This window comes from Neolamprologus multifasciatus, chromosome 10 (genome assembly GCF_963576455.1).
Source record: "Neolamprologus multifasciatus chromosome 10, fNeoMul1.2, whole genome shotgun sequence".
Lineage (NCBI taxonomy): Eukaryota > Metazoa > Chordata > Actinopteri > Cichliformes > Cichlidae > Neolamprologus > Neolamprologus multifasciatus.
In genome coordinates this window covers 12,205,760-12,225,298 of record NC_140448.1, presented here as the reverse complement: position 1 = coordinate 12,225,298, position 19,539 = coordinate 12,205,760, and the positions used below count along the sequence as shown (strand labels likewise).

Sequence of the window (19,539 nt, the reverse complement as noted above, 5' to 3'; positions counted from 1 at the left end):
ATATTACTGCAGGGTTGACAGTCTTGCACTGGCTCACTGAAGAATTAAAAAGTAGCGCTGTTTGTATTTAAAGTCTTAAATGGTCTTGCAGCTGCATATGTGATAAATTTTGTGTCCATACATAAACAGAAATGCATCAGCTGGGGCTGTCTTTAAATCAGAGCGGATGACATACAGCTTTGGAAACAGCTGAAATGGAACTGTTGCTGGAGGACAGGTTGCTGTTGTGTTGTTTTATCTAATAATTTAGTTTAATTTCAATTCGTTTTTATTTATATGGCACAAATTCAAACCAACAGTTGCCTCAGGGGACTTTATATTTAAGGTAATGACCCTATATTGTGTTATTTTAAGTGTAATACTTTCGACATTTGCTTAAGATCTTAAATATTTCAGAAGTAAATTCGAAGTAATGCGATTACTTTAACTAAGAAAATCCACACTTCAGCGCTAAAAGCTTTTTGTTACTTCTCTGCAACCTGCATTTCATTCATTTTATCATTTCTCTGCAAAAAAAAATACTCTCAAGGAGTTTTCTCCACAAAAAGTTCCCTTGTGAGGGTTGACCGATTACAGTCATTCTTGATCCCACTAAGTTGTAATATCATAGATTCATGTTTGTGCATTCATCAGGGGACAAAGGTGGAAAAGCTCTGCACACACATCATCCTGCACGGTGAAGGTCAAACATCCAGCTGAAGCCGAAATGCTCGTCAGGAAACAGCACGATAAACAGGACATGTTTATCAGAGGAGAGGGGCTTTACGGACACATCCTCAGTTTGGTGCACTCATAGATTTATGGGATAGATCCGAGTACTAGTCCAGCTCCCACGTGATTCAGTGATTGTTTAAATCTGCTAAATCTTCTTTTTTTTTTTTTTTTCAAAAATGCATTGCAATATCTTCATCTCACTGAAATCGTCTCAATGTCACGTGAAATTAGACTTTTCATATTTTCTGTAAAACGCCTGAAAATCCATCAATCATATGCTGTAGATTTTTATAAATGTAATCAACCTGTGTCTGGTGAGACAATAACTGTCCATGTGAGCACAGGATCCCCCGAGTAGTGGTCTGCACAGGAAGGAGGAGGCGGGGGGCATTGGATTTACGTGTATTTAAAAGATGGGTGTGGTTGACTTCTTCATGCCCGGATTTGAGGATCCTGCAAGCGCTCACCGCGTGATCCGGCACCCTGTTACTGAATGATTATATTCAGCAAAGAAGAGAAAAAAAGAAAAAAACAGGAACCGTGTGGATACTGCCCAAGCGGTGAGGGCCGCCTCTGGTTACTGTCTGCAAGAGGAAAACACAAAATCTAGCGTGAAGGCTGGAATTCTAAACGCTTCTTCGTCCTTTTATAAATTTAAAGTAATCAATTTATTGACAATTTATATTTGATCCACTTTCCGGATTTTACTCTGTAATTCACTGCCGACTTGGAGGCGTCTATCCTGATGAAGTATCGGCAGAGGGAGGAGGAAACCAAAGAGAGGAAGGAAACGAGGATAACGTCACGAAGACTCGGAGTAAAACGGACTGAGAATAGTGTTTAATGGACGATCCCTGATGCGGGCCGGGGAAAGAGCTGGGGCCAATTCCGTCTGTTTACGCCGTATTGGACGAAGATGTTTTTGTTAGGTTGCCGTGTGTGAAAAGTGGAAACGATCCGGAGAGGAAACAGCAGCTCGGCAGCAGCAGATATCATCTTGTGTGTGTGTTTTTTTCCTCAGGGGCTCCGCTAAAGCAGAGAAATGGAAATGTGTGCAGCCCTCCTCCGGTTGCCTGTTTACTGAAGGGTTTGGAAACAGGCTGATCGTGACACACGGAACTTTTAAAGTGGATCTCCCGTGAACTTGATTTTTAATGACTGAAAAAGACTTGTAGTTAAATCCTCCGCGGGATTTGTCCTTTTTTCCTTTTTTGTTTTTGAGGGGGGGACGTTGCTTTCAGTTTTTCTTTCTTTCTTTTTTTATTTTCCTTTGCAGCAGGGCGAGGAAAAAAGGGCAGGAAAATCATCGGGAGAATTAACAGGTAGCCACCCATTATCCAAACGCTGTGACAGCAGATAGGTCAGCCTGTGTGTGTGGCTGGGTGATGGTGTGCGTATGGCATCATTTTGACCAAATACGATTAGCTACATCCGCAATTTTAGGAGCTCGGTGTCTAAAATGAGATGTGACGAAGGCCTTTATGACTGTGCTGATCAATATGTGAGGTGATGTAGCTAGGGTAGGGCCTTTTTTGAATTATGTAAATCTCTAAATCTAGACAGTGAAATAAAAATCTCTCTCGAGTGCATCCTTTGAGACTGGCCTGTACCCTCTTTCTCCTCAGTGCTGACTGTATTTCATTGTGGAGGCTCTTAGGCCATGCGTTCACATCCTCTGCCATCAAACATCCACTCTGCCCGGCATGCAGTGGTTGGAGGCAGATTTTAGCCATGCCATGTTAGAGCACCTCCACATCAGATGTGCAATCAAAGGGGTGGGGCCAGGCACTCCTGGCATCTTTGCGTTTTTGTTCTACCACATGCTCTCGGAGGTTGGTGGAGTGCCAGAAGTGCTGGGGACACCGAGGACCTGCCATATTAACCTTTTATAAAGAGCATGGCCTAGCAGCAAGGGTCGTGTCGCTGCTAGGCCATGCATCATCAGTGCGGCAGTGTGATATGTGTGTCCTCACTCTCTGCTACTCTTTACCCACTGACTTCAGCACAAATCTGCGTGTCCGCCAGTTGATGCTCAGAAGCAGCAAAAACATGCATCTGAGCATCTGGCAGGACCCATGGCCTGATATATGATCCCCCTCCCCACACCCCCTTCTCTACCTCCCTCCTCCTCTCCTGCAGCATCTATTCTCCTGATTGGCTAAATGAGCAGCTGTGCCAGGAGACTGAGACCCACGATGCACCCCTTTTGGCTTCCATTAGTGCTGTGTGATCCATCTGGTCGCAGGTCCCTCCAGGGAACAGTGGTCTACTGTAGCTAATTGCTCTTCCTTGCACAGTGTAGGCTACTGTATGCATGCTATCTGTGGGGTTTTTTTTATCTTGAATTTGAATAGCTTCACATATGCAAATCTATAGGCCACCTGTTTGGGAGAATATTTCAATGTGCAACTGTTTTCCCATGAGGAACAGGAAATACTGTAGTGCACGCCGCTGGAAAGCACAACATGGAGATGAACAGTTTGTACCTGTGTAATTTAAGAAATTAGGGACTCCCGTGTTCTTCAGCGTGAAGTGTTTGTTTAAACACAGTCAGCGGCTCAAATGAAGGATTGCTCCGTCCTGCATTAGTGCAAAGTTGGTCTTGTATGAGCATTGCTACCAGGCACCAGATAGTGAGCATTCACTCACTATCTGGTGCCTGGTAGCAATGCCGGCTTTTTGATAGCAGCTTAGTCATTGCAGATTATTCTCCTCAGTTAAACCAGGATGGGTGGTTGTACAGCCATAAACAGATTACAAGTTGTATTTTTTTCCCCTCACTGTGGGTTCAGTAAACCTCAGAGATTAAAATTGGGATTTTATTTGATTATTTTATTTCCCCAAATGCAAGTAGCATTCAATTATTGATGAAAGTAGACCTCTGGATTAGTAGGTTAGGAAGTATAAAAATATGATAATCCCAAAAGAACTTAATATGCACTGATATTCATTTTATTTAGATTTATTTGATAATAGAGTGTAATATTTAAAGTCGTGCCCCATCCAGCAGGTGACACCTCGGACAGTTTCAAAATGAGTGAGCTGGAACAGCTTCGTCAGGAGGCCGAGCAGCTTCGGAACCAGATACGAGTGAGTGATGCGTGTCTGCTGTGAACAGTTTTACCATTGAATAAAATACTGGAAATTTGTTATTTACTAGCGGTGTCCTCTTTTTTTTTCCTTCCCTGTGACTTCATAACCATTAGGACGCCAGGAAAGCATGTGGAGATTCAACCCTGACACAGGTGAGAGCAACTGAATGTGTAAGATGTATGTCAGCCACACGGGGATGGGTTAACCTGGCGTCAATATGGACCTATATACTTAATAACATGATATTGGGCACAGTGGAGAAAGCAGGAAAGCTATTTTTTTAATTGTTTTTGATCAAATGTTACTCTATAGGACAAAAAATCCATCCCTGCTACTCTCAACATGTCTCCAGGTTTCACCTGCACAGAGGAGTGACCTTTTCTTTTTGTAGCACAACTTAGAAATAATAGATGACGGCCAATTGTTGAACCAGCAGTAGTATAAATTATCAATAATTTCTGAATTTATTTTTACAGATGCATTATTCATATTGTCATATTTGACATGTGATATTAGTTATTTCTGTCCCGGTCTTGCCTTCAGTGTCTGATAGCCACTGTACTGTTACTCTTTAGCAAAACTCTGCCACACCTTTTATCACACACCCAGTGAATGATCAAAAGAGTGCTAACTTGCTAACTTTACTTAGATAACTGCTGGTCTGGATCCTGTGGGGCGGATCCAGATGCGGACAAGACGCACCCTCCGTGGCCACCTGGCCAAGATCTATGCCATGCACTGGGGTACAGACTCTAGGTGAGTCCATACTATTTCTAATGCTTTTGACTGCTTCTTGGTTTAATTTTTCTTTGTATACTATAGATTAAAGTTCCACCTAAAATGGTTGAGTGTAATCGGCCATCAAAGCCACTTGAGGTAGCCACTTCCTATCTATATTAGCTAGAATAGAAAAAGGCGGATACAAATACAAAAATTTGACCTAAATTTGGCCTGCATTTTTCTGTGTATTTAGCCTTTACTGATGGAGCTGACTCAATGTGAGTCTCCTCACCTCAGTTGAGCCACAGATCCACCTCATATGGATCACATCTGACCCACAGAAAATTTGCATGTGGTGTAAATAGGCTTTAGGCCACCTGTGTCCATCCTGGGAATTCATTTCAGTTCATTGGCTGTGTGATGGAGCTTTTAGACTACTGCATTACCCAGTTTTCCAAAGGAGAAAAAGATATAAGTCCTATAATGAATAATTCCTGTCTGTAATGCTGTGAAAATATGCTGCACTCTTTGTCTTTCGCGATTCAACAAATGCTTCGACAGCTATTTAGTGGATTGTAATGACACATGGGACATACCTGCTCGGGATGAACTGTAGCACGTTTGGTGAAGATGTAATGCTTGATTTTCCACTCACACATGCAAATTGCCAGCGCTAATTAGTAAATGCTGAATGAACAAGCCAAACAGTCATAGTGGGCTTGTTAGCAGGCTCGCGTTAGCATTTAGCTCAAAGCGGCACGATACAAAAGCACAAGCATGACAAGCATTTTAATTTTAGTTCTGTGAAATTATTTGCTGACTTCAGGCATTAACCATGAACATTTCTGGCTGAGGCAAACATTAAAACAACTGATTCTTCACCTTGAACTCACAGAATCATCTCAGGCTGCAGTGTTTTGACAGGAAAAGCATGTTTCAACAGGTTTGGAGCACAGTGATAACAGGACTCAAATGCCAAAATTAAAGAGATCCTGTATTATTCATAAATTTTCTGTTTTGTTTTTTTTCCCCTTTTGTGTCTGCAGGCTTCTGGTTAGTGCCTCACAAGATGGAAAACTGATTGTCTGGGACAGCTACACAACTAACAAGGTAAAATCACTAAAAAGACAAACAAAAAACACGGCACGTCTCCAGCTGGAAGACTTGTCTGAACTTGAAATGAAAGTGGACTGACGTCTTCCTCTTGTAGAAGTGCTGCTGACTTTCCATAATGGCTTCTTTCTCAGTGTTACTGTGACTGATTGTAAGAGTCACAGTGGCATCGTCGTGTGTGGTTTCACAGTGTTAATATCTGCCCATTTTACGCTCTTTAAACTACCTCTCTTTTCTTAGATACATGCCATCCCCCTGCGCTCCTCCTGGGTAATGACCTGTGCGTACGCTCCCTCGGGGAACTACGTGGCCTGCGGAGGCCTCGACAACATTTGCTCAATCTACTGCTTGAAGACACGCGAGGGCAATGTCAGGGTCAGCAGGGAACTACCTGGCCATACAGGTGAGAGAACATGGCGCCCTAAGCTAACTATGTTAAAATCCTCTCATGAGTAAAACTGATGAGATGTTTCAGACGAGCGTACGCCCCCGTGGGAAAGCTCCACTCCCAAACCTCTAAACAATGAAGACTTCATTTACATGGTTAATTAGTTGCCGTCTTAATGAGCTGAGATATTAACTCCTGTCTGTGTGACTCTGATTTGTGACACCATAACTTCTGTATGTTATTACGTCTACACAATCTGTACTTTGTTTTAGATGGCTAGTGCCACGATGAGTAGTAGCAGAACACACATTTAGTACTTGTAGAGTTTTCGATTTCTGTTAAACAAAATCAAAACATACAGTTGATTTATACATTTTATTTTTGATTTTATATTTTCAAGAAAAACGTGAAGTAGATGATTTATTGAAAGGTGCAAACATACATGTAAATACAGTATGTTAGCAAAAACTAGGTTTGCACAATTGTAACGAGCTTGAAAGTCCAAATTTGGTATGACTGCCTTTATTCTTTAGCATATTCTGAACTCTCTTAGGCAGTTTGATTGTATTTTCTTCAAGGAGTCGTCAGGAATAGTAGCTTCTTGAAGAACTTTCCAATGCTCTTCTTTGAATGTTTCTGCCTTTTGTTCCATTTTCTGTCACAATGATCCTTCACTGCTTCAATAATGTTGAGGTCCAGGCTCTGGGGAGGCCGATCCGTGACTGACAGCGATCTAAAGATGTGTCTGTTCTACCCAGTTCTACACATTGTCAATGCCTTTACTGCACTGACAATGTGTTTAGGGCCACTGTCATGCTGAAAAAGGAAGCATTTGCTAATTGGATAATCATATGCTTGCCAGAAGGTATTGCATGGTGGATCAAAATCTGGTGGTACTTTTTCCACTGGCTGAAATGTCATCCCAAACCATCACAGCCTCCACCATGCTTTACAGATGGTCGTAGATACTCACTGATGTACCTCTCTCTTGAACTCCTTGGAATGTATTGAACCAAAATATTTAAAATTTGGACCCATCACTTCATAAGATGTGTTGCCACTGCTTTTCAGTCCACTTCTTGTGTAAAGACCTGTTTGGGATACCTCTTCTTGGCAGCCACCCTTCCAGTGAGACCATTCAGACAAGGCTTCAGTGAACAGTAGAGGGATTAATGTTATGTGTTGACACAACACTGGTTCATCCCTTGAGTTAGATGCCTTTTTCTTCTTTGAATGATTCATAGGCCAGTGTTACAGGGCAAATAAAAACATTCCTCTGAAAGTGGTCAGGTACAGGACTGAAAATGAGTAAAAAAGCAACCAATCTCCAAAAAACCCTCCATATTTTTACTCCTTCTAGAGCAGCTTTGCACAATTTACAGTTCAAAATAAGCCTCATTTATCCTGGCACTTCTCAGCTCATCCACTGTCTGAAGCCGAGAATTTTAGCAGCCTTCTTCCTGCTTTAAAGCCAGCTGTCTTCTGATTGGCTGCCTCTTCAGTTTGAACAGCAGGTGGGTGGGGCTGCTGTGCTTAAAGCCAGAACTTTTTCCTCTCTTCACTGACATCATACAGAAGACAAGAATAGAAAAAAGTGTCTGAAACAGGGCATTGAGTTTTTTATTTTTTTGAAAGTCTGTTCATCTTTAATATGAAATGATATAATTCTATGTTTATGTTATGTAATTATATGTATATAACAAAGGAACAGTGAAAAGCATAATAAGTCACATTTAAAGAATAGATAACAGAGTCTGATTGGCTTAAAGAAGGCAGGTAAGAAGGTTAAAAGAATCAGCCTGATAATGATGGAAATAATGATGAGAAGAGTTTGACAGTGTGGGAAATCAGAAGTAATAAAAAGAATACAACAGCAGGACTGGCACAGACACCCAGACATACAGGCACCACATGTAAACAGATCTTTCCTCTTGAACCTATGGAAAAGCTTCTTTTTATTGCAGTCGTGGATAGATTATTATGACCACAGATGCAGGATGCAAACATGCCACATGCCCACGTGTTTGCTCATGGAAAGAGTACACTCTGACGTGCGTTTCATGAGCACACCCGGCTTACTCACACATTAATAAAAGGCATCTTAGAACTACATTACATACACAGCTTTAAACTTACGGTTTCTTGCACTCATGGACATGAAGTTTTGAGAGTTTCATGAGTTCATTGAACTGTTCTTTTACCAGGTTGGAATCTTTTTTAATTAATTTTTTTACAGCAGACATTTTTAATGACTTAAAAATAAGAATTGAGTGCAAAACTTTGATTTTATTTTGGGGTTTCTATAATCCAGTATACACAACACCACTTGCTAATATTTGGTTAAATGTCTTTTAGCAAGTTACAACTCGGCCAGACGCTTTTTGTAGCCACCAACAAGCTTCTGGCATAATTCTGCCCAGATATTTTAGCACTCTCCTTGGCAGAATTGGTAAAGTTCATTTAAACTGGAGGTTTTTCCTTCGCTCTTAAATGATCTGTTATTGTATATTTTTCAAATGTTTGTGCAGGATATTGTATTTGTTTTGAATGTTTTGTACTTATGTGATACAGGTCTCTCTTGAAAATTCGATTTTTTTTTAATCTCAATGAGATTTTTACCTGGATAAATAAAGGACTAATTAAAAAAAAAAAAACATAGTCCACAAAGGTTTAGATCGAGGTTTTGGGAAGGCCAATACTCCAATATTTTAAAAATAATAATTTAATACCTATACTATAAGTAAGGTCAAAGGTCTCCAATGGCTCCAAAATCCTGGTCATCTGCAAACTTTGCTGATGTGTCAATCCATCTATCATTGCAGCTTCAAAGAAATTAAAAAAATGATCCCAAAAAGACGCTTGAAAAAGAAGGCTTTAAAGTAGTAATCATGTAAAATATGTCAACAAAATATATCATAAAATATCTAAACAAATGAGTAGTTTTAGTGGAGCAGAGACAACATGTAGCTCTATATGTACACTCACAATACATTTATGGTCATATTTACTTTTTACATTCTTCTCCTATACAGTAGTAATGTAATGTAAAATGCGTCATCAAGTGTCACTGACATCATCCGCGTGTTTGTGCGTTCTGTTCTCTCAGGTTACCTGTCATGTTGCCGTTTCATTGATGACAATCAAATCATCACGAGCTCAGGAGACACCACATGGTGAGTCACACAGATCAACACACACATGTGGAGCCTAAGCATCGTTTTCCTGCTTTCCAATCACTAACCCTGTGCTTTTTTTTTTTTTTCTTTTCTTGTCGTTGCTTTTTTTGCCCAGTGCACTGTGGGATATCGAGACGAGTCAACAGACCACAGTTTTCTCGGGCCACACCGGTGATGTCATGAGTCTGTCCCTTTCGCCCGACCAGCACACCTTCGTGTCGGGAGCCTGCGACGCTTCAATCAAACTGTGGGACATCAGGGACAGCATGTGCCGGCAGACCTTCACGGGCCACGAATCGGACATCAACGCTGTCTGTGTGAGTGTCCTCAGGGACCGGATGCCCTTGTAGGCCCAACTGCTTTTATTCTTCTTAAAATCGCGGATTATATATTTTACAAGTGCAGTTTAGAGCTCTTGTTTCGGAGGAGTGCTCTGGCCGTGGAGTTTTATGAAGCTGCATCACTGATGTGACAGGCAGAGGAGACCTAATGAAAGATGAAAGATGCTTTCGAGTTGCATTGTGGGAAATGTAGTATTGGAAGGTCGCTCAAAAGCAGCATCTTAAAATGCAGTTTAGAGTTTTAAAAGACAACAGGACTTTTATTCCAATTTACTACATTCAAAATCAGGGTTTAAGATGTGAGGATGAGAAACCCCCACAACACACACAAGGTCAGCAGGAGCATAACATGTAGTTGTTGTTTTTTTTAGCTTGACCCACATCATAGATTAAAGAAACTGGATGGAGTTGGTATGCTTGAGACACCATTTTAGACGTTTATTCTTAGACACATCATGAGTTTCTGAATTCCTGGCACTGTTATAAGCTAATCTGTGGCCTTAAGTGGCACTCTGGCGCTCCTGCGTACTGTCTAACACGTCATCAGCAGCATCAGCTCCAGGATTTGTCTTGGTGACGTCACACACTGTCTCCAGCCACCAGCTTTGGGAGGGATTTAAATGGGAAACGCGCTGCAGGATTAACAAGATTATCAATTAACACCATATCTGAACATCCTGATCATCTCAGGAGACGATCTCCGGTTGGGAGTCTGGGTTGATAGCACAGGCCATCTGACAGTGTGGCAGGTGGACAGATTCGGTGTTAAAGCACTGATCGCATTCAGTTTTCTGTCTTATTAAGGGATTTGAGAAAGGCAGGAACTCTCTATAGCAGCTTATGTTGTAACTATATTTATTTATAATTAAAAATATAAATAAATAATAAATAAAAGAGTCATCCTCCCTTTCTCCTCCCCAGTTCTTTCCCAATGGCAGCGCCTTTGCCACAGGCTCTGACGATGCCACCTGCAGGCTGTTTGACCTCCGCGCAGACCAGGAGCTAGGCCTCTACTGCCATGACAACATCATCTGTGGCATCACCTCTGTGGCTTTCTCCCGCTCCGGGCGCTTGCTGCTGGCTGGTTATGACGACTTCAACTGCAACATATGGGATGCCATGAAAGGAGACAGAGCAGGTGGGTGGAGCAAGCGAGAGAACAGAGAAAAGGGAAGGTTCATCTTCAAGCTAAGGTGAAGATGAAGTGATTATCTATCAATTACACCACACGTGTTTTTGTAGTATTCTTTCTTTTGATTTTTCGCCGCTAAAATAAAAGCTTAGTTTAGTGATTCATTTTTGCACTGCAGAGGGATGATTGTATGTAGGTGTGCAGTTTTCTGATGCCTGAAACAACAAATAGGTTTATACAATGTTCAGTTTAAATGAGAGGGGAGCCTGGTGTTCAAGTACTGCTGATAACAATGATTTAAAGGACAGAAATAACAAATTGGTTGTAATTTTTATTTTTTCTGGTTAGAGCCTCTTTCCACCAAACTCCTATCTGAGCTTCAGCTGTAAGAGTTTAATTAAAAACATAGAAAACACAATCTGAATAAAAAATAGTGCGTCTAAAAAGTCTAAAAGTTAACACTGTTTAGGACCCTAAAACAAAAAGAACTAAACTAAAACGAAACATTTTCAAACAATAAAACCAAACACAAATGAAACTAACAAACTAAACTGAATAAAAAACAAAAACTCAAAATGAAATAACAATAAAAACTAATTCTAAAATGCTAAACTGTAATAACTCTGGTCACGACTTTTTATTTTTGCATGCGTCTATGGAAACAATCACTATTTTACTTCTCATTTTTCTCTGTTGCCAGGTCAGCAACTAAAGTATTTTATACAAGATGCGTCATGTGTACTACTTTGTACTGCTAATCAAAACACATTTAAGAAGATCAAAAGCAGAGAATAACCTTAAATCGTTTAAATAAGTAAAAATTATGCCTTTTTCACAGATTCAGAAATGGCTAAACTTAAGTTCAGCTTTGAAAATTAATAGAAACAAGTCCTTCAGAGGCCCTTTTATCTGTATTACTACAAGGTCAAGGCATTATTAGGACAGTACTGTACCACAGGAAGTATAATTATTTACTTCAGGAAGTGGCGATATATATTGCAGGAAGCAGATCTAGAGTGTATACTGCACACGATCTGATATCAGATCATCCGTATGGCGCACACATGCTGGTGGATCAGAAGTTCATCCTACCACAGTCAAAAAAAAGATATGAAAGCATAAAAAGAATTGACAGTAACTTCAGTGATGGAAGAGCAGCACAGTCTGCCTTCAGCACAGTCATTACAGTAGCGGGAATTTTAGGACAAGTGTTGGGACAAACTTTCCAAACAATGATTAGTTTCCATTGTAGAAAGAACATCGTGAGTCTGTTTGGCCGCTGATTGCATCAAAAATAAATAGATAAAAATGAGGTCACATTTAGATTTTAAAGATTCCTTTTGAAAAACAAAATCTTTATGTCTGCACACTTAAGAAACGGGGATACAAACCGTAGCATCGATCTTAAGTTAACAGTATGCTCGCTGTTTGATTTTTGAAGAAGTGCATTGCACAATGACAAGTTGGCTTTTTGTTTTTTTTTTTCGGCCCTCCCGCAGGAGTCCTGGCAGGCCATGACAATCGCGTGAGCTGTCTGGGCGTGACGGATGACGGCATGGCGGTGTGCACCGGGTCCTGGGACAGCTTCCTCAAGATCTGGAACTGAGCCATGCACATAAACAGCGAACCACACACGTCCAACAGACACCGCTCTTATCTTGGGACACAGTTTGCACCCTGTACTCTCACTGTATGTAAGATTCCACAGACGAACCGCAACATTATACTGTACATAATATATATGACTTAGATATGAGCTTACACACACACACACACACACACACACACACATATGTATTGTATGCAGGATAAGATAACAAGACCTAAACACATGCCCACACTACCTACCGCCGATGAAAGTGCACAGCAGCAAGGCCACAGTGCAACACACACATGCACATAACAGGTCAAAATATGACCAAATACAGCCGAATATTCAGCTGTTCAGCCGAAAACACAAATCCCATCAACACTATCTGACGCACTCATTCTCACACATGCTTATCATGAGACATACTGCTTCTCGTGTTAAGCAGTGGAGCGAATGTTACCCAATATTTTTGTCTTATGACTTTGCTCGAAATACACTTCAGACTCATTTTTCTTTGTTGTTTCGGTCTCTTTACCACACGCATCTCAGCAGTGGTGACGTGAAGACGGAACCACCTGAGTCCATTTACATAAAGAAAGTAAGAAAGAAGGAAAAACATTCACCGATGAACAGATGATTGAGCTCAATGAAGATATCAACTGATTTTCATCTGTTTCAGAACGTCACGCAGTCACTGTCTTCACCCAGTTTTTTTTCCCCAATTTTACACACTTATTTTATTCCTGTTCTTCCTGTGTGCCTCAAATACACTTATTAACAGAGGATACTGAGACAGTTAAATGAATCCAAAACAACCTGAGATTAAGAGAAGTTGAGAAGTAAAAGCACGTCTTATTGAGTAGGAGCCAATAATCAAACTTTGACTTTGTCACTGTATTATCTGGACATTACTATAATTGTACATATTATTAATAAATAACTGCCTCTCCTGCCTTTTGTGTTTTCCTTTTAAATTGTTTCCAAAACTGTGACACGTTTAACTGAGTATTAAGTGCATATTGTCAGGTATTCTCATTATACAACCTCAGGTTTTTACTTAAACCTGAGATTTGAAAGTAGCACTGATATAGACATACATGGGTTATTGGAATATACAGTCCCCTCCCTCTTTAGATATTTGTTTTACCTAATATATCTAATAATCAGCCAATCACATGGCAGGAACTCATTTAGGCATGGTCAAGATTTGAAAAAAGTCCCCTGGCGTGAGGAGTCTTGATTTCTGCTGCGACATTCAGATAGTCAGGTCAGAATTTAGTCCTGTCAAATAACGAAACCATGGATACATCCTTTCAGGCTGCTACATGTCAATATGAACCAAAGTCTCTGATTCCTTCATCTTGTGGAATCTGCCAAGAAGTAAAGCAGCTTTGAAGGCAAAAAGGGGTCAAGACCCCTAATAGTGAGGTGTGGCCAGTAAATGTAGTGTTAAAACTTAAAGCTGGCACACAGCAAACTTGGTTATCTGCTTAATTAGACATATGTGGCAGCAACCTGAACCTTCAGTCTCCAAAGAAATTTTATGTTGAATGCCGATGCACGTCATATCTTTTCCACTAACTCATTGTTAGCAGACTTTAGGTACATGGAAATGTCTGGCGGATGTTTTTGTCTTTAGACACCGGGGGTGCTGCAGCTCATTCTGCATCTCTGACTCAGAAAATGAGGACTGTGAACCAAAAACAAATCTTGAAGAAAATTTGTTAAATCTATTTACAAGTTAGGCTATGAAGACTGAGTAGTGCCTTTTGTTAAGTGGACCCTACACAGTTGCTTTGTAGTAACAAAGGAGGAGTGACAGGAACATGAAGTCCAGGCAGACTTTTAGCACCATGATGTGGCTGAACACTGAAGTACATCTCACTCCGTTCACTGCTGTTGTGTGATACGAAACCGATGTCAACTGCAGCCCTCGCTGCGATGTTGTAGTGCAAAGAAAAACAATTCAAACTCAAATGCGATCAAGGTATTTTATTTTTCAAACAATCTGTATTAAGACATGAATTCATTCAACACAATCTTGAAAGTTTAAAGTTTAGTCTATGAAATACAATCTGGAGTTAATCTCTCACAAGGAACACAGACGCGCGCGCGCACACTAAAACATTGCAAAGATGTCTTTCTAAAAAACAAACCAAAAAGTTATTGAAAAAGAACAGGAGATATTGTGTTTCTGTCCAAAGAGCCACGTCGATGTAGAGCTCCCCATGTTTTGATCTGCCTCACTCCCCGACTACAGCTGCTAATCCTGTCACACGGGATTGATTAGAAATATAAGTTAGAAGAGAAGAGTGCCTCAAGAGATGATTATCTATCAGCCATTTATCGATACTTAAGAGTTCATAAAGGCAGTTTTTGGATTACATCAAGCGTCCCAGCATGTGATTGTGTTAAACCGACATTAATTTTTTTTGTGTGTGTGTGTATGTGTGATTACAAACAAAAGCGAAAGCACAGAATGATTTTTGTAACACACAAACCAGCCTATGTTAAGTCTGCCGAAGGCCACTGGAGAATCACGACCTGCAAGTCACACTCGCATGGACAATTTTGAAACTCTTCAAACGCTTGTATTGCTTTAAATTAAAAAAAAGGAAGAAAGAAAGAAGAACAATCCTCCACACCTACAACTCAAGAGTCAAATCACACAAATTCGGCGGTCGAGTCTGTCCAAGCTTACGGCCAGACTGACGCAAATCTTCCCAGGAAACTAACGAGCTGTGAGGTTCAGGTCTTTTAATGGTCGTTGGCACAAAATGAAATAGCACTTTCGCATCTTAAGGTGCATTTAGGGAAATCACCAACCATAACCACTCGTCCGTCTTCCAGACCGCAACACCATTAGAAGAATTTCTGCTGCACGAAATGAGGCAACAAGCTGAGTGTTTGGGAGTGACGCTCTCGGTCGGGTTGGCGACAAACGTTTGTCAAAAGGCTTTCATGGTTAACGTTAATAATTTAGCTGCAGTGCTCTCCAGAAAACCTGCCAGCACAAACCATGCAGTTAAAATAACAAGAGTTAAGTGATGCTATGGCTTTTTGCTTTTGTTTACATGGAAGTGATTATTTTTTTGTGTATGCAGGATATTTCACATAACTGCCAATGGAGTACATTATGGAAGTTATGTGTTTAAAAGAGGGGAAAACGCACTGATTTTACACATCAAAGCTTTGCACACACTCAAGCTTGAGCTCTCCTACAATTTGGATGATTTTCATTTTTTTCATAAGCCGTCCGTCATGCTATACGTGTGAAGTAGCCAGATTCATGTTTAACACTTCAGAATTAATAGAGATCTTTTTATTTCCAGGCATGCGTCCACTATCCTGTACACTGAAGCTCCCACAATCACATACTGCAATTTCAGTTAAAGATTCAGGTGTGCAAAAATGTAGTCTCATGCAAGAAATTTTTGTTGGCCTTCAGCCCCGAGCAGCGCGACCCGACATCACACGAAGCACCTACTGACACCAAAAACAGACTGACGTGTAAAATCAGTGGAATTACTTTTTATACTTTATGAAAACTAAAGATTATTGGCTCGTTTGTAGTGTGTGAAGAGCCGATGACCCCACACCACACACTATTGGGCTTCTAACATCAGTGTAGTTCTGTCTTCGTGACCATTGCGATCATCTCCTGAGAATATTATCAGCCTGTCACCCCCCTGTAGGCCATTTACACCAGAAGGGCAGATCCAACAACAGACTGCGAGTCACCTCAAGTGTCTGAATCCCAGCCACATCTGACTCCTCCACTAACAACAGACATGTATGTTTCTGTCTGGATAGATTTTTAAGACTGTCCACATACACACACAGTTGTCTCCTGCTTAGCTATAACAACTCCTAATCACACCCGGACTAGTTTAATGAATGACAGAATGAAAGAGGGGAATATTTGGGGGACGGGGGCAAATAAAATAGCCCATCTCTCCGTTAGACTCGGGTATAGCTTTGATCTCTCGGCCTTAAAATACATTGTGCTTAGATTAATAGAGCGGTACACACTTTCATATAAATACAAATCTGTCTTATAGATGTACATTCACTTTTTATTTCTCAATATAGACTCATTTACATATTTTATAAAATAGGCTTCTCAGGATAAGTCACGCTACTCTCCCCACTACAACATTACACAATCAACATGTTAAAGAAGCGCTTAGATCACTTGTGCAGAATGAACCTACATTTTTAGGAGCAGACATCACTCACACACATACACACACATACACACACAGTTTAACTTGATGTGTGCACATTAACTTTTGTTTTTTCCTCTACATATTCATGGCTTTACTCTATGCTGGCTCCTGCTGCGAGTACATCCTCAACACGTTACACTGGATTAACTGGACATATATTAACTTATCTGTTATTGCAATTCTCTCAATAGATTCTTGTCTGCTGATTATTTGACGTTAGAATATATGTTGCCCAAAAAAATAAAACAGAAAGAAAGAACAAAGAAAAAGCATTTCAAGTCCATTTAAGAGATAATATGGATTTTACTTAAGTGCACTTAACTGGCACAGGACATTAATCTTGACGAGGGAGCAAATATAATTGTGCCTCTTCTTCGTGTGATTTCAGTAAAGAGATTTTTGGGGGTGGGAGCGAGGGGGCGGGCATATAGGGGTGGGGAGTGGGCTCACAACCCTTCCAAAAAAAAAAGCATCTCACCTTCCCGAGTCCAAGGCACTGCTTTAACTGTAAACATGGCAGATTGATAAAAAATAAGGATTTGATCATAAAAAGCACGAGTGCCAGAGCTCCGGGACGATTGTAGTTGTAGACGTTTGAAAAGTAGGTCATGGCACATAAAAGATACTTAGGAATAAAAACACATTCGCTTAAGGGGAAAACAACTTTGATACAGTACTATATAATCTATTTCAATGGCTTACATGCACACCAAAGTATCTGTGTGAGATATACTTGTAAATGTATGTTTGCTCAAGGTGCTTTCCATGCCCATTTATCGCATACTCTCAGAAAATTAACCACCTATTTATAGAACTTTCGATTAAACGCTCTGTCCTGAATGTATACTGCAGTCTTGATAGCTTTCTTCGTTTTTTCATGAATAAAATATATCTCCTTAGCTTAAAGAGCAGGTTTTAACAAACCTTCCTACAGATCACTGGCTAAGATTCAGTTTATAATTCTTATAATATTTACATAATAGCTCTGATGCACAAGTTGGTGAACAAACAGCACATTTTCCCATCAACCACGCTAAACATCCACCTCTGGCGGTGCAGTGAACCAAGTGACTCACTGAACAAAAAGCTCCATTCATCAAGCCTCTTTCTGATAAGGCTGCCTCATGCTTGTACCGTAGTGTTTGGTGTAGAGGAACAACCAACCTCTCGCTTATGCAGCTTCCCGAAGTCTAATTCCCCTTAAAAAAATTAACAAAATCGAATCTATGCAAAGGAAACACAGAATCATACCATAACACCACTAACTCACATTTTGGATTGGTATATTGAAAGCAAAATATTGGTTAGTGATCTGTAGGAATAGTTTCTTGGTCAGCATCCATAAGCTCCTCTTTCCCTTTGGCCTTGCTTCAAACCTCTGCTGCAAAATTTACACGGTGAACTTTGGCAGAATGTACAGATATAAAATATATTAAGTCTCGTGAGTTTCAGCTGTGCTCTCCAAAGTGCCTGATGAGATGGAGCCCTCTGCGGTACAGCAGAGTCCCCATTAATCGAATCTTTCTACTGGCCCAGGACAAATATGACTTCTATCACACACAGAGGGCTGTTCTACCGCAATTGCCTGGACAAACACGTCTCACGAAAAAAAATCCACACTAACAAAATAGTCTAAGAACTAAAATATAATACAGTAGAGTAGATCAGAGTGGTAGGAAGGTGGCAAACCCTCCTCCCGTGTCTCACTAACATCCTCCTCCTCCTGACAAATCTCCCGTCCCCTCTCTCCCCTTCAGAGTTGCCGTCATACTCCAACACTGCTAGCCAAATATATGAACTCCCCTGCTCAAAACACTCCACGAGAACAGTATATATTGCAATATAATGGCAACGTAATTACAGTAAAATTAAAAATACCAGTAGGCTAATACCAATACAGAATCACTACATATAAATATCAAATTTGTGTAGTTTTGAAAATCTATGGAAACAAAAAAGTTTAGATACAAGCCTGATGAGACATACAACTGATCGTTTCGCCTAAACTACAAAAAGGCAAAGCAGGAAGTTTTCACCGTACTCATTCTGAGTACCGTATAGTATGGAGACTTCTGATTGATCGTTCAAAGTGAATTTATTCTGTTATTGAAGGATTTTAGGCTTATTTGCCAGTGATTAAGAACTGAACCATAATTTGGTTTGGTCAGAGAAACAAAGTAAGAGTTCCCTTAACCGTCTACTGTAGATTTAAAAAAAAAAAAGAAGAAGAAAAATTTAAACAAGCTACTTCGCCGGACTTTGTCCCTTTGTAATATGTTTGTAATAATTCTTTGAGCCTCCCTGAATCTGTAGAAGCCTCAAAATAACCAGGGGCCACGAGCCGTTGCAGGTGTTTATCGTCTCACGTCGGCTATGCAAGAGGCCTGCAAATGATTCGGATCCAAGTCTAAGGTGCTATCTATTTACAGCTTCATTTTGATATATACCATTAGTAAATAATGCCTTCCTCAAAAGTACTGGAGAACCATCAAGGAATGTTAACATACTTCACAATTAGGAACTAAATATTTACGACTGAACACGGGTCCACAAAGAAAAGGAAATCAAGACAAGAATATATACAGTACAAATGAAATAGATGGTATCAACATATGAAGCTCATCGGCTGTTTTTCACGGTTTCCTCGAGGGAGAATGTTTTCAGGGGGTCACGGTTGAAACTGCGTCTTAAGGAGTGTAAGTTGGAATGGATTTTAAGATTGTTTTTGGATGTATCTGTGTGTGTGGTGTGTGTGTGTGTTGTGTGTGCTATGAGTGTGTGTGCGTGTCTCTTTGGACTATGAGTGCTTGAGTGTGAGCTTGCTGGAGAGAAAAGAGAGAGTGATGTTCACGTGTGGTGCATGCGTTAGCGCAAATTTCGGATGCACTTCTTTCTTCGATCCCTGCTGGGGTCCTTTCACCAGTTCATGATGCAGTTTCTGTTCAACGTCATGAAGTAAACCTGGCTGCTGCCTCCGGACCGCACTGATGCGAAAAACACCTGAGGATAGACACAATCGAGATGCATGTTATTCCTTTGTTA

At 40.5% G+C, this 19,539-nt stretch overlaps 2 protein-coding genes across 4 annotated transcripts in view; one reads left to right on the top strand and one right to left on the bottom strand.

Moving 5' to 3' along the window:
- The first annotated feature begins 1,146 nt into the window (after positions 1-1,146).
- Positions 1,147-13,222, top strand: gnb2 (guanine nucleotide binding protein (G protein), beta polypeptide 2). 2 transcript variants are annotated; one of them, XM_085175636.1, is made up of 10 exons: positions 1,147-2,036; positions 3,725-3,804; positions 3,921-3,959; positions 4,457-4,563; positions 5,574-5,637; positions 5,881-6,043; positions 9,135-9,201; positions 9,320-9,521; positions 10,467-10,683; positions 12,177-13,222. In XM_085175636.1, the coding sequence occupies exons 2-10, from the start codon at positions 3,748-3,750 to the stop codon at positions 12,281-12,283; spliced, it is 1,023 nt and encodes a 340-aa protein (XP_085031762.1). In that variant the 5' UTR covers positions 1,147-2,036; positions 3,725-3,747; the 3' UTR covers positions 12,284-13,222. The 2 variants fall into 2 exon arrangements, with proteins under 2 accessions (XP_085031762.1, XP_085031761.1); XM_085175635.1 differs by having other exon boundaries at positions 3,722-3,804.
- A 1,487-nt stretch (positions 13,223-14,709) lies between these two features.
- The window catches only part of mink1 (misshapen-like kinase 1), a 34,305-nt gene continuing 29,475 nt past the window's right edge, over positions 14,710-19,539 (bottom strand). For both annotated transcript variants that reach the window (XM_085175624.1, XM_085175625.1), the window contains one exon: positions 14,710-19,497. In XM_085175624.1, coding sequence (XP_085031750.1) covers positions 19,414-19,497 — 84 coding nt within the window. In that variant the 3' untranslated portion in view covers positions 14,710-19,413. The remainder of the gene's footprint in view (positions 19,498-19,539) is intronic.